This window comes from Cladophialophora yegresii (assembly GCF_000585515.1).
Source record: "Cladophialophora yegresii CBS 114405 chromosome Unknown aczIN-supercont1.1, whole genome shotgun sequence".
Lineage (NCBI taxonomy): Eukaryota > Fungi > Ascomycota > Eurotiomycetes > Chaetothyriales > Herpotrichiellaceae > Cladophialophora > Cladophialophora yegresii.
In genome coordinates, this window is record NW_006913045.1 from 1,885,332 (window position 1) to 1,899,342 (window position 14,011).

The 14,011-nt window shown below is 54.2% G+C and overlaps 3 protein-coding genes across 3 annotated transcripts; 1 reads left to right on the forward strand and 2 right to left on the reverse strand.

Annotated features, from left to right (window-relative positions):
• Positions 1-1,699: 1,699 nt before the first annotated feature.
• On the reverse strand, positions 1,700-2,567 carry A1O7_00667 (rab family, other; the record flags this gene model as incomplete). The annotated part of the gene is made up of 2 exons (XM_007754708.1): positions 1,700-2,340; positions 2,459-2,567. The coding sequence occupies 2 exons, from the start codon at positions 2,565-2,567 to the stop codon at positions 1,700-1,702; spliced, it is 750 nt and encodes a 249-aa protein (XP_007752898.1).
• Positions 2,568-10,604: 8,037 nt separating this feature from the next.
• Positions 10,605-11,944, forward strand: A1O7_00668 (methylisocitrate lyase; the record flags this gene model as incomplete). Its single annotated transcript, XM_007754709.1, has 3 exons — positions 10,605-10,814; positions 10,925-11,143; positions 11,375-11,944. The coding sequence occupies 3 exons, from the start codon at positions 10,605-10,607 to the stop codon at positions 11,942-11,944; spliced, it is 999 nt and encodes a 332-aa protein (XP_007752899.1).
• Positions 11,945-12,129: 185 nt separating this feature from the next.
• Positions 12,130-13,848, reverse strand: A1O7_00669 (uncharacterized protein; the record flags this gene model as incomplete). Its single annotated transcript, XM_007754710.1, has 2 exons — positions 12,130-12,534; positions 12,850-13,848. 2 exons carry the CDS (start codon positions 13,846-13,848, stop codon positions 12,130-12,132), a joined length of 1,404 nt encoding a protein of 467 aa, XP_007752900.1.
• Between the last annotated feature and the right edge of the window lie 163 nt (positions 13,849-14,011).

Below are 14,011 nucleotides of genomic sequence, written 5' to 3' on the forward strand. Positions count from 1 at the left end.
CATCACAGCTCAACCACGCTAGCGTGCCCCGGAGCCAGTCAAGTACTCCGTACTGGTGGGCGCGTATATCTCAGGCGCGACGCGCGGGAGTTCCGCGTCCAAAAGTAACTTTCAGCCTCATGGCAGACAACGAGGAGCCGCTGTCCAAAGACGCATTATTGGCAGGGCATAAGTAAACAGGGTAACCGACCCCGAAGGTAAGACACTGTAGCAGGACTCAAAGATGATGACTTAGCAAATACTTCAGTGCGAGAGGCATCCGGAAGTTGAAAACCAGTCAATTCTCGAGCAATCGAGACTGGAAAACTCCATTAGGCTGCCGGTACCGGAATGAAGCTTGCAAGACGATTGAACTCACATATCTATGAATCACTCAATTGAGCCCAAGCGGAGTGACTCGCACTGAGGACGCCGGATGAAGAACACTCTATGCAATCTGACTTAGAGGAGTGGACAAAGCACTAGATGGTGGGCCCGGGATCTAGACTCTCCCTTTCGTACTCTACTCGTACTCGGAGACGAACAAAGGTTCAACAATTGGTTCCAAGCTCATGAAGGTGAGATACGGTTTACATCAGTTGTTTCCCGGGAAAATGGACCATGTGTGGTGAACGGCATAGAGAATTTACAAGACGAACGCACGTGCTCTAAGGCAATGGTCCGAGTACCCTGGATGTTGATTTCTTGCAGGCATCAAAGTATGTGCTTCTGGAGTCGAAGGATCCGACAAGAGGGAAAGACAGAGTTTCTGGGCGGTTACCGTTCGGGGGAGGGCAGTTTGCGTCTCTGAAGTCGTGCCGAATTTCATACGCGAACAGCTCGCAACTCCGAGCAGTTACGATGGGACGCTCACTCAGCACATCAAGGTGGACAGGTCGGACGTGATCGGCATCATTGGCCCAGACGTCCTTCACTTTGGACGCGGAGAACTTTGGATACGGGCAGCAGGCTGGAAGTCCAGAGCAGAGTTGTACCATTCGCTTGAACCTCTACGTCCTCGGGTCCTGACCTGCCTGTACCTCCGGAAAATGGGGCGGACACGACAAAAGGGAGCGCGAATAGAAAATCGAGCCGCTTGTGGAGAAGCAGGCTGTCGATGGATAGTCCGAACGATACTCAGCTGGAAAGATTTGTGTCATTGACCTTTGCTCGAAGTTTACTGTTCAGAGAGGTCAATGCCGGAAAAGTCGCGAAAAAGATAATAATCTTTGATTCACGGCCCTGCGTCACTGCTCTTGGCTTGTGCTCTACATCCCTGGCAAGGTCTCAGTGTATTGTTCGGAGCAAAGTAATACCAAGATCAAGGCCAGGTAAAACTAAGGTACAGTATACTCAGTAGGCTCCTCGAGTTAGGGTTTCTGGCTCTGCATTCTCTAGATTTAACAACCATCATCGCCAGAGATGAGAGCGGACAAGGATGGAAACAATCAATACTGCTGTCTCACTACACCCTACCATGCGCCGAGAATGACTCCTTTGACCAAACGAGTTTGAACCATCGAGCACCTAGACCAGAAAGTCTCCGCCCATGAACCGTTCTGTTCAGCATAGGTGCGACTCTGCCGTATATGACCACTGCCTTCCCGTCGAGAAGACTGCGGATGACGGCCGCAACGTTGTCGGTGCGAACAGGCTCCTAACCAAGATTCCTTCATACGAGCACAAGAGACCAGCAACCCAACAAGCACATCCAAACCAGCTAACAAGCACAATTGTCCTTCTGCTGCTTTGCCCTCTCGTTCAGATTGACTCTCGCTTCTTCCGCCCGATTTGCGGCTCCGGAGAGTGCTGCCTGCGTACCTCCCCCAGCACCGCCCCGAGCACCCTTTAAGGATGTTTCTGGGATTGCGTTTGCGATGGCCGAGAATACCTCGGCAACATTTGTACCCGTTTTTGCTGATGTCTCGAAGAACAGTAAACTCTCCTCTTCTGCATACAACTTGGCTTCTCTGGTGGAAATCTTTCGTGCATCGCTGTTGTCTGTGTGCTCGACCTCGGCTTCTTCACTGCTGTTCCCTGCAGCATCCTCGCCCTCCGCAGGTGCGGCAGAGTCGTCCACTGAGTCGGCTGTCCCGCTAAAACCTTCAGCGCATAAGTCGAGTTTATTGCCCACCAATGCGATAACGATGCCGGGCGATGCTTGCCTCTGCAACTCAGCGACCCAGTGCTTGGCTTTCGTGAGCGAAGTGGGCTTGGTCAGGTCGTACACTACCAAAGCGGCTTGAGCGTTGCGGTAGTACATTGGGGCGAGGGAGGCAAAGCGTTCTTGGCCTGCAGTGTCCCAAATCTCGAACTTGATGATGCGGTTGGGTAGGGAGATCTTTTGGGTTAGGAAGGCGGCTGGAAGGATGTCAGCTCGCCAAGAAGGGACAGTAGCGCGCCGTGGGGTGCAAAACGAGAGAAAGAAGGGTATGCTTGAAGTAGAATAGCTGTTAGAAATGACAGAGGGTAGACATACCGCCGATGGTGGGTTCCTTGTTCTCCTGAAAGTCATTGTTGACGAAGCGGAGGACGAGAGATGACTGTTTAGGTTGTGTTAGCGATGATGTCCCTACTTCTCGCGACATATCAGGCCATCGTCTCGATTCTCTCCTTTCGCACGCCATGAGTTGCAGGTGTGGTGATGATAAAGTATCGCAATTCCAACCGTGCTACCACCAAGTGAACGTCAAGCTGTCGGGGGAAATGGCAAGGCAGGAGAACTATTGAAAGCCGGGGGAGGACAATAACGACAGCGGTTGTAGGCGCAACCCACCTTTCCAACGGCGGCCTCTCCAAGCAACACAAGTTTGACGCTGCTGGAGGGCTTCGGGGCTGACGATGAGTCTACCATACTTCTTATATGTGTTTCCGCTGTAGTAATGCGTCAAAGAAAGCAAGCAATCGCAGGCGAAGGGAAGCCTGTTTGTTGAGGTTGGGGTCAGGTGAGGGCGGATTGATGCTTCGAGCTTGCGGCAGCGGGAGAGAATGGCATGCAGAGGGCAGATCTCTTTAGAGCTCCGGGCGTCGGGACGGCGGCGAACCAAGGATTCAAGACCAGGAAATACAGAAGAGAGTTTGAGGTGAAGTTCAGGTGGATTGGAGATGATGAGAGGGAAGTGGTGGCTTGTTGATTGGAGTTTAATCGCAAAGCAGTGACGACGCAGTCCAAGTTTGATCGCGACTTCTATGCTTCACCGTACCCACTCAGCGGAGTCAACAAGAATCTGCACCCCGTTTGTATTTTTCCCTTCACCACATGCTCGTTTCGGTCTGCCTAAGAAGTATGAGAGGAACTGACCCGTGGCACACGGAGCCTCGTGCTGCACTTGCACACATGGGCGCACACATTTGAGGATGCCTCTGATGTCAACTTGCATGGTGAGGCTCATGTGACTTAGTTGATGATATTACTGAAGTTCGTCTACTTCTCAGGCAGCAGCCTGTCTGTGACCCATGGTGTTGGTCAATAGCTCAACCACAACGAATTGAGCTCGCTCTTCTAATCTAACAGGCCGTTTCATTCCGCTAATCACATCATATAGGCAGCAGGCAGATACATTCTGGGACCTGCGAATGGCCGATGCGATCGAATTATGCCTTGTCTTTCCACTGCACCGAGAAGAAAGCCCCCAAAGGAAATTGTTGACCTGAGTCATACAGTCTATGCCGCAATATCATGATCTTTTTTGCCGCCCGTATCCCATCCCAACCCCGTCTATCCCGAGAACGCCGTGTTGAAATGGCACTTTTTTGAATACACACAATAGTAGGTTGGTTGTACAGGAATGGTCGTACAGGTCGGTGCCCACGAGAATCAGGATATGTTCCATGCGCCGTACATGCAGGGTGAAAAGGAGTCGCCGAGAACGCTCAAAGCCTTGAGACAGTACTTGTACAGGGTAGTCGATCATTCGAAAACAAGAGGAAGATTAAAAGTGTCGCCGGAGAAGCGTAACTCTGCTCGCTCGAATGTGCAGCAGGCAGCTTGGATCGTCATCATGGCGGACTCGATGCAGTCAGAGCCAGCTGTCTTGTGGGGCGCGCGCTCAGTCTGCGATTATTGGTGACGATGGGCAGCAGAAGTGAAGTTGGTTGGCGATTTCGCCAGATGATTGCGGATGTGGGAAGCGGAGCAGCCCGGAATGCTATTTTTGAGGAGGCTTGGGTTTGGGAACTCCCGTTGTGTCGTAGCCACCACGGCCCATGTCGCAAGGAGCGGAAGATGACGATGATGATGAGGCAGTCATTGTGTTGTCTGGGTGTGGAAGGCGTTAGAATTGCAGGTTGACAGTGGAAAGTGTCCAGGAGCCCAACAGTCCAGGCTTATATAGCCAGAGAGGACACGAGGGGTACGGCTGACTCACTGGTGATACCAAAGTCCGTAGACTATTTTGCGCCTGTCCACTGAGAGCCCTGACAGACTCGAGTGTGTTACCGAGTGGTTGCTGACTGCTTGCCTGGCAAGAGTGGCAGCGTCCAGAGAACCTTCTTTGTCTCTTTGAGGTTGCCGGTCGAGTCAAGGGGAGGGAATGCGGGACGAGCCCAGGAGTCGCGCTGAGAATTTGAGTTTCGCTCCCTGTCAAAAGAGAGTTCCAGCCCAGAACAAATGGCTGGCTGTGATGACGGACAGGTCTGAGATCAGATCGATGATCTTGACAGTACAGGTTGCCTTCTCCACGTCGTCGAGTCTCGGATAGCTTAATTGCGAACAGATAGATTTCGTACACGCCCAGAGTTGTGTCGGATCTGAGGAGGCTGCGGCGATGTGTCGAGTGGGTGTTTCTCGAATGCCGGTATATGCTCCAAATTTGGTGGAGTGCTGGATCACTTTTCGGGGCTGTGAGCAAGCAGAGAGCTGCAAGGCTGGAAATCAACAAGACGGACGGCAAAGAGCGTAGAGACGAGATTGAAAGAGCGAAGCGTGTAACATCCAACAGCCCAGGAATGGAAATGCGATGGTTATAAGGTGGACGAGGGAGGCAGCTGCACTTACCCCTTATCCACCCATTCTGGCGGATGGGTCCTAAATTTGATGGTACCTGACGATAGCACTTCGATTTCAGGGCCTGTTTCCAAGAGGGCTTTCTTTTTGGGGCCCGGCGGCCACAAGGCTTCCACTTGCCTCTTGCTGGGTGAGCGGGTGGTGGGGCCTGACGTGACGCCTAGTCGAGCCCGGGAGCCCTAAAACTGGTTCCAAAGGCTAAGGGGGGTTTCCATTTCTCCCTAGCTTGGCCCGAGTTGCAGCGTAACCGAAGACGGAGGCAGCGGCCCAGGGTTTCGAAGGCATGTCTAAGGTTAGCCTGTTCCCGTCGGAGCCCGTCTCGAGCAGACCGAGACGCCAGGAACCTGCTTCCGCAGTCGAGCCAGGCATGAAACTTAACGCACGACTCGACCATGAGGAGCAGGATTCTGAATTATGATTGCGATGCCGGACGGGATGCATGGACCCTCCCACCGCGACTCGCAATTCTGAGACGGCGGTGTGCTCGCGTGGACATGTGCAGAGGCCATTTAGAGATGTTTACATCCGCAGACCACGACAGGAGACAAGCTCGAGGCATCATGACGGCTCCGGATGGTGATCCGTATTCCGCCATTTCTTCTAGCAAAGGGATATCAGGGAGCGCGTCTGACATGTTTGACAGCGGACTACGCAAGGGGCAGCCACCCACAACTCGACTTTTAGAATTCGCGAGCAGAGGCCAGCAGAATCTGATGACAGTGGCCACAAGGAATAGGCGGGAGAGACTTCTTATGCCAGTCGAAAGACCGTGATAGTGATGGAGGGATGGTATGGAAGCTCAGCCGCCGACAGGCACGGTTGACAGGGGACACAAGATAGCGTTTAATCGAGTGGAAGAGTCGCAGTGGATGGAGGAGCTAAAAAGTGATGTGCTAACGCAAGGGCAGGCGCGTGGATGTGAATAGGCGTGATGGAACCGTGCTTAAACGAGTACACTAGAAACACTAGAGAACCGTCTGCCAATCCACCGCCTGATCAGCCACACAACTGGAAGAATTGGTGTCAATTTGCCAGCACTGGAAGAAGCGTCAACCAACCCGCTGATTCACAGATGGAAACGTGCGCAGGCACTCGTATGAAAAGTGCGAAGATTTCTTGCTATGACTCCGGGTTGGACTATTAGAGCGCATCATTGCTTTTGACGAAACAAAAGCAAGGCTGGCAGGAAACCCAGAAAAATAATAATTTTCGACCATGGTGACCCCTGCTAATCGATACCGCATCCGCTGGCCGTTGAGTGGGTGGGTCCCCTTGATGCTGCTGTGGCTTGCATTGGCGTGATGCCCCGACAACCTGGCACGGTGGACACCATTTGAGTTGGCCCCGGGTCCCTGCCGGCACAAGCTGCCTGGTACCTGCACAAGCGTCGATCAGACGAAGCTCATCACCTTCCCAGGTCTCACGCCTCTGCTGCGTTTCTCTCCCGAATGAGCTGCTCTTTCTCCGCATCAGTTCAAATTGTCCCCGTCCCATCCTTTTGAGTCGTGCTGCTGCCATGCGTCGCCGCCCGATCTTTGACAGACCACTGACATCCGATATAGTCATGCATGATGCTACCGGCATATGTCGGCCTGCACGTCAATCGTCGCCCGGAGCCAACCAGATGAAATCGGCTCTTGCTCACATCCTCGCATGGAACCCATCCATCATTAGCCACAGCGTCGAGAATCTCGGGTCGTGTCACCGCACTCATCTAGAATAGCCAACTGTCAGGCAACAAAGCGGCCTCCGCGACCATCAAGACTCATCGTGTATGCCTGCTGCTTCCGGCTTGGGTAGGTAAAGTGTCTTCATTTCTCTGAGTTCAAATGTAACAGCTTCCACTTCCCACAGCATGGCAACGGAACTTTCTGCCCATCACGCTCAGCCACCGCAACAGTTCACTAGGGCTGTCATCGAGTCAGTCTCCGTTTTCCTGCCTGCCGAATGCAGACCCAGTATTCCGTACAAACCCCAAACTCCCATCAAATCACATTGAGATGATCAGACGCGCCGTCATTTACTAACCGACATTCGTTCCTGGTATGGATGCTCGGTGTCCACAATTCCAGACGCTTCCGCAAAATTGCATCCTCCCTTCCCCGGCTTGTCTCTTCGTGCTAGTGTTTCTACCTAGAATGCAGCTAGAAGCGTGATGTACTTCCCTCATACCCTCGGCCCGCCGGCCCTGGTATTCCGCAGGAACACGGAGTAAAGCAAACATGAGAACTTTATCTTGCTGCACTCACCGCGCTTCCATGTATCCCAGCAAGAGGAAGCGGAGTCTCCTGTCTGTTCCCGCATGAATCGCAGTCAGAAAGACACCGGTATCTCAATCATCGCCCAGAAAGCAAAGCTACGGCCGCGGTGCTGTCCTAGTGTGAATTTCAGTTACACAGTATGTGACCACCTCACAAGCCCAGGATGGGGCCTCGCACAATTACGAACCACGCTTGCTTCTTCTCGATAGACGGCTAATCGATGGGCCGCATGCTGCTTTAAAAAGCGCTACACAAGGGACATGCCGCATAACTCACCTTCACCTCAGCCTTTTCGAGGGTGTTAGAATTTCGATGATAGCTTCCGCATCCGCTGGCCAGTCATGAACAAGAGCCCTTGTCTGATCGCCCGATTGGCTTGATGTTGAGAAAATGCGAGGCCCTGTCCTCGATCAATTCTGCTGATGAGCCATGTGGTTGGGAATATCCGCTTCAGCCTCTCAACGCGATTGCTTTGACCATGCTGCCTTCCGTCGAAGTCAGGTTGAGCCACTTTGAGGGGTCCGATCTGACATGTCGCACAATGCACTTGTACTATTGCACGTCAACGTCCAACTGCAGGCCGAACAAAAGTTCTGCACTAGCGGTGTTCAAAATCTCTCTGGAAGAGTCATTTCCAGATAATCAGCGTTGGCTGGTAGCGGGTACTTTAGAGGACACCACACAGTAGTCCTACCGTACGCTGGATGCCCATTAAACCAAACCAGCATGAATTCAACCATGGATCATCCGTGTGGGGACAATATCATACCAACGGTCTTCGCGAGGGGCTAACAAAATCAGTCAGGGTGATGACACTTCGATCAACGAGCAGAGCCGGCAGGGCTCGTCCAGTGATCTGGTGGCTACGAGGTACTCCGTACTGGCGCCCGGGGATCCATTTTAGGCCTGGTTACCATGTGTCGCCCAGCACACGGCCGCATCCAGCACTTTGGTCTCGGAAATTATCTTGTCAGCCCCTCGATCAGGCGTAGCTCCGGTCCAGGTAGGTGCAGGGGGTACGGGGTACACGGTCCTCACTTGCTCAGTGCCCTGCAGCGCCCACTTGCCGCCAGGTCCGCGATGCGTCCACTTCCCGCCAGACGTGACGCGCCCGTCAGCATTTGTTGACGACAGGGCTTCCAGGATGATCGCCTCAAAGACATCCGGCTACTTCATAGAAACTTGTCGTGCGTTTACGGCCTAAGAATTTGTTGGGTCGTTGCCGAAACCAACGAGCTAGGTCTCACTGCACAAGCACGTCTCCAGCCTCAAGGCCTCGGAGCCGGGAGCCGGGCTGATCCATCTTGTCGCGATAATGCTTCCCACACAGTCGGGTCGCAGCACACACGTCCCCGGGTTGAGCCGCTGTGAAACAGCGTTGATATTCGGTTTCCATTTCCGTCCGGATCTGCGCTGTCCGGATTTCGGCTGATGACAGCAGCTGGCAGATCGAGTTACCCAAAGTGCACGATAGCTGCACGCCCGTTGATGACTCCGTACGACACGGGAATTCGATTTGGAATGGTCTAGTTAGGTCCTACGAGGTCACTCGCAGAGACGCCTTGCCTTCATGGTACCTCCTGTGACTAGACAGATCGACTCTGCGAATGTAACAGCCTTCCGTCACCCATCCGCCATTCAAATCTTCCCAAGGCTACGAATGCTAAGACAAGACTTCCTACGAATTTGGATGGGCGCGAGAAGGTGTCATGACTCGACTCTGCGAATGAGCGCTACCGTGTGCACGCACGGTGGAAACACAGATGCAGCACGTTTTGGTAAGTGTATCGATGGGACTACCTTGGTGAGGACCAGCGCCAGGTCAGGGACACGGCATCAACCATGTGAAGAAATGGCGCCAATTGAGACTACCCTACTTTCTCAATTTTTTCTTGCGTGCAGACAATCATGCACCATACAGCGATAGAACACTACACGGTGCAGTCCAATGGGCTCGCAAGCTCCTTCACAACGGTCAATCTTTCTAGATCATGCATGGACGCACTTCTGGACGTCATTCCTCCTCTTGTCAACAAGAACATCTCTGACGAGCATCCTCCACGGCTGCACGACATCACTCTCAGGCGCAGGCAGCATAACACCCTTCGGCCCACGGATAAGGGTCCTCACCTTTTGCCCGTCAACAGATCTACCAAGGACTACAGCCGTCTATCCTGTCTCCCTATTAACGTCGAACTCGTTGTGGTGCCTTCGGTGGCTCTTGTCCATCAGCTCTCTCAATAGGGAAGGACTTAACTTGTCCGCTTCGAACTGAGCCATGAGGACTTCTACATCAACCAGCTGCGCGGTGGTGGCGTGTTGAATGCTCATTTCAGCAGCAGTATACGAGAGTGGTTTGTCGCAAGAGCTGTCCAGCTCCCATGCTCGAACATGGACCTACTGTGCTCGTCGTCACAACTCCTAGCTTAGATAGATTCTCTGATGAGAACAACTCAGTGTACTAAGCTCTGCAGCATCTCAAGACAGTCCAGCGCGCCATGCAAAGCGATCACCCCAGCGTGTACCTTCACGCGTATGGCAAAGCTCGCCCATATTTTACCGAAGCCGAAGGCAGAAGGCTCTTGTCCTGCACGGCAGCGCTACGCCGACCTCTTAACAACAGGTCGGCGGCGTGCAAAGGGGCTCCAGCACGAGGACTAACTTCACATCCCATAGCAATAGCCATGAGAAAGATATAGCCCGAGAATGTCTTTCTCGAAGACTCTGACTCGACGCTGCACATAACCGGGAGCAAGCCCAACCGGGAGTGCAACGGCGCGGTGCTGTGGTACTCATTCAACTTAGACCCTTCGATGATGCTGTTGTTCTCATCGGGAAAACCTCTTCACTACAGAATCGCTCCCAAACCCCGGTTTATGCTTCTGTTCACCACTGACATACACCCCGACCTTGATCGATACTCGAGATTTCTACGTTCGCCAATGTGCCTCGTCATCTCCGGAGTTGGTGCCATGTGCGACCATCGGGCGTCAGTTTGGTCACCGACACAAGCAAGAAGACATCAAAGAGGTCGTGAGACGCGAAGGCTACACTTCCGGGAACGGAAGTGGAGTTGGTACGTAGCCCCAGTCGGTCAATCAGTACAGTAACAGCCTCGGATGCTGGAAGTTATCCGCCGACGTGATCGACACTCTGCACACCAAGCTGTACTGCGATGATCATGCTTGATATCTTTGTATCCGCCCCATGCTTTGACCTCATCCAGAATCTATCGCCAAGGAAGTGCCAGCGACAGTGAGCGAGCCAGAAATAAAGCAACAGGCCGAGTGTGGCCTTCTAGATTGCAGTCCATCTCAGACGCCTTTTTCCGTCCTTCACCACCACTTCTATAGCAGACCATGGGCTCAGCAGACACCTCCACCTCGCTCACAAGCGCGACCACCAGGAATACGGATACCGCCACCCCCAAAGCCTGCTCCCCCCTCACCGGCGCGAGTCGCCTGCGCGAAATGCTCCACGACCCCTCCAAAGTCGTAGTCTGCCCCGGTGTGTTCGACGGCTTGACCGCCCGGTTAGCCCTCGCTGCCGGCTACGATGCGCTGTACATGGTACGTGGGGAGGCCATTTCCCGCATTTCAACGATAGGACTCGCGCTCGCCCATGGTCGTTGCTGTCCACGTCCCAACCGCATCACTGTTTACTGACTGCGAGTACCCAGACCGGCGCAGGCACATCCATGTCACGCCTAGGGTGGGCGGACCTGGGCCTCGCGACGCTCAACGACATGCGCGCCAACGCCGAGATGATCGCGTCGCTCGACCCTTCCGTGCCAGTGCTCGCCGACGCGGATACCGGGTATGGCGGGCCCATCATGGTGACTAGGACGGTGACGCAATATGCCCGTGCTGGAGTCGCAGCGTTGCATATCGAGGATCAGGTTAGATTTGCTTGCGTTTGCTTTGACTTTGCCCCTTGCTACATACTGCTTCTGGACTGCCCCTGCACAATTACATATGCTCTTTGCACCAACTCGGGTTCCGGTTCCGCATGGGAATCGGGTTTGGGATTGTCATTGCCATTCATTTCAATCCCCCATTCTGGTCCCGCTCTGGCCGATCCTACTGTGTCATCCGCCGGACTAACATGCCCATGATCCGATCACCCCCAGGTCCAAGAAAAACGGTGCGGCCACCTCCTCGGCAAACAGATCGTCGACCGGGCCGTCTTCCTTAGCCGCCTCCGCGCCGCGGTCTCGGCCCGCAACAACTTACACTCGGACATGCTGATCATCGCGCGCACGGACGCCCGGCAGACATACGGCTTCGAGGAAGCCGTCGCGCGGCTACAAGAGGCCATCAAGGTCGGCGTCGACGTCGTGTTCCCGGAGGCACTACAATCGCACGAGGAGATGGCCGAGATGTGCCGACGCATGGCGCCAACGCCCGTGCTGTTGAACGTCGTCCCCGGCGGCGTCACGCCCGAGTGTACCATCGAAGAGGCCCGAGGCATGGGGTTCCGCGTCATCATTTATCCGGGGTTATGTATCAGTGCGGTCGTCGAGAGTGTGGCGCAGGAGTTGAAGACGTTGAAGACTACTGGGACGACTTCGTCGCGTGGGAGTGTGGGCGCAGGCGTGAGCATCAAGGACGCGTTCAACCTGTGTGGCCTGCAGGAGTGTATCGACGTTGATAGGCAGGCTGGGGGGAAAGCGTACGATACGGTAAACGGAGAAGAATAGACAACCATCGATCAGATCATATCACATCTATTGGGCATTTTCTTCAGTTCTCAGCCGGCCACAGGTGGCATAGATATCGCAGCCCGCTGGTGCTCGGAAGTATGAACCTGTCTCGTCTGTACCGCACTGACAAGCTTGACTGGGAATCGAAATTGAATATCCAGACACTTGTGTCTGTGTCTGTGTCAAGACGCCACAGACGCAGACGCGCCAACCACGTCTCCAGACATACCAGAAACCCCATCTCCGCTCTGCGTCTGCGTCTGCGTCTGCGTCTGCGCGCCCACTCCCACCCTCGTTCTCGTCTCCGTGACAAGCAGCGTCGACGTCGATGTCTGCCTCACCGTAACGGTCGTCCGGGTCACCGTTTCTAGGGCCACAGTCCTCGTCGTTGGCATCGTGACTAGCACGGTGACAGTCTGCTCTCGCCCTGGTGCTGATGATAATGAGCCAATGTTTGCGATGTCTCCACCTTCCCCCAGCCGATGCCGCGCGATACTCGACGATATGAGCACCGCGGTCGTCGTGCGGGTTGTTTCGAATGAGAGGGTTGTTGTCAGGGTGTACGTTCCTGCCGTCATGAGCGCCGGCTATTTCCAGAAGGAAGGGTCAGCGTCGGGATCAGCGTCGAGATCGCAAAAGATGAAGATGAAGATGAAGTACCCAACAGCATAACGATCGCAACAAGACAGCAAAGTAACTGAACAGCATGATGATCACGACAAGAAAAAGTATCAAACAGCATCAGGATCGCACCGCCAAAGACAAAAGTACTAAGGTGGATCAGGTAAGGTGAGGTAAGGTGAGGGTAGGGTAGGGTAGGGTAGAGAAGGCGAATTGAGTTAAGGCTGAAGCTGCTGAAGCTGCCGTAGGCACAGTGGTAGGCAGGCATACGGAGTACTTACCCCGGCAAACGAGACCACGCTGGTCCCCGTACTTGTTGTCGTCGCCGTCACCACGTCCCAGCTCTCCCTTGACGTTGCGCAATCCCATTCCGACGCCGGCGCCATGGATCCCGACCCCGATCCCTGCACACAATTTTGCACCTGCACATGATTGGGGATTGCGCCCTGCACGAGGTCGTACCAGTGCGCCAGGTAATATGCCACAGGCCTGGGAGGACCACCAGCATCATCAGCGGCGGCCACGGAGGTAGGCACAGCAGTTGGTGCAGCTTCGGTTCCGCACGCATCGAGTCTCTGACTCGAAAACGTAACCCACTGATCGCAATCCGTGACGGAGACCGCGATCATCCCCGGGGGCTTGATGGTGGTGGAACACCACGCCGTGGTCTTGGCGCTGTATACTGTTTGGCATCCATTGCTATCCAGGATTATGCGTGCCGGTGCCGTTTCATCATCAGTGTTGGACGAAATAGCTACCGAGGCTGGTGTGGTCGTTTCGTCGTCGCCAGTATTGGACGAAATAGCTGCCGTGGTCGCAGCAGACAGGAACACAGTCGTGCTCCCGTTCGGTAATAATGCCGTAGCGTTGACCTGGGTGGGGATGTACCTCGTGGTGGTGTCGTTCGTGGTGATCGCCGAGCCACGCGTAGCGTTGGACGCTAATGCCACGGCGGATACCAACGAGGATACAGGGAGGATGGAGAAGAGTGCCGATGAAGCTGGTGTGTCAGGGCATACCGTGGCCACGGGTTCCTGGATGACTGTTGTCGGGAAAACGTAGGACGATATCGTTGGTGTGACGGCTGCTGTTGTGGGCGTTTGTGTAAAATGCGCAGGTGATGCTGTTATGAGTATTGCCGTAGCAGGCCTAGGGGATACCAGCGCTCCCAGTCCTTGCACTTGTCGACGTTGCGCTGGATGTAGATGGTCTTTCCCTTCATGTTTCCGTGATGCTGCCATGGGTGCCGCCAGGGCGAGGAGGATCGCCAAGACCTGCATGACTTGTCGGTATGTTTGGTAAGTAGAAATTAAACTTGTTAAAACTTGACCAGCGAAGACAAATGACTCGAGATGGGCTTTATTGCACCATGTCAAAGTCTTCCAGAGTGGCAGGGCATTTCAATTACACGCATTGCTGTCCGAGTCGCGCCTCGGGCGCATC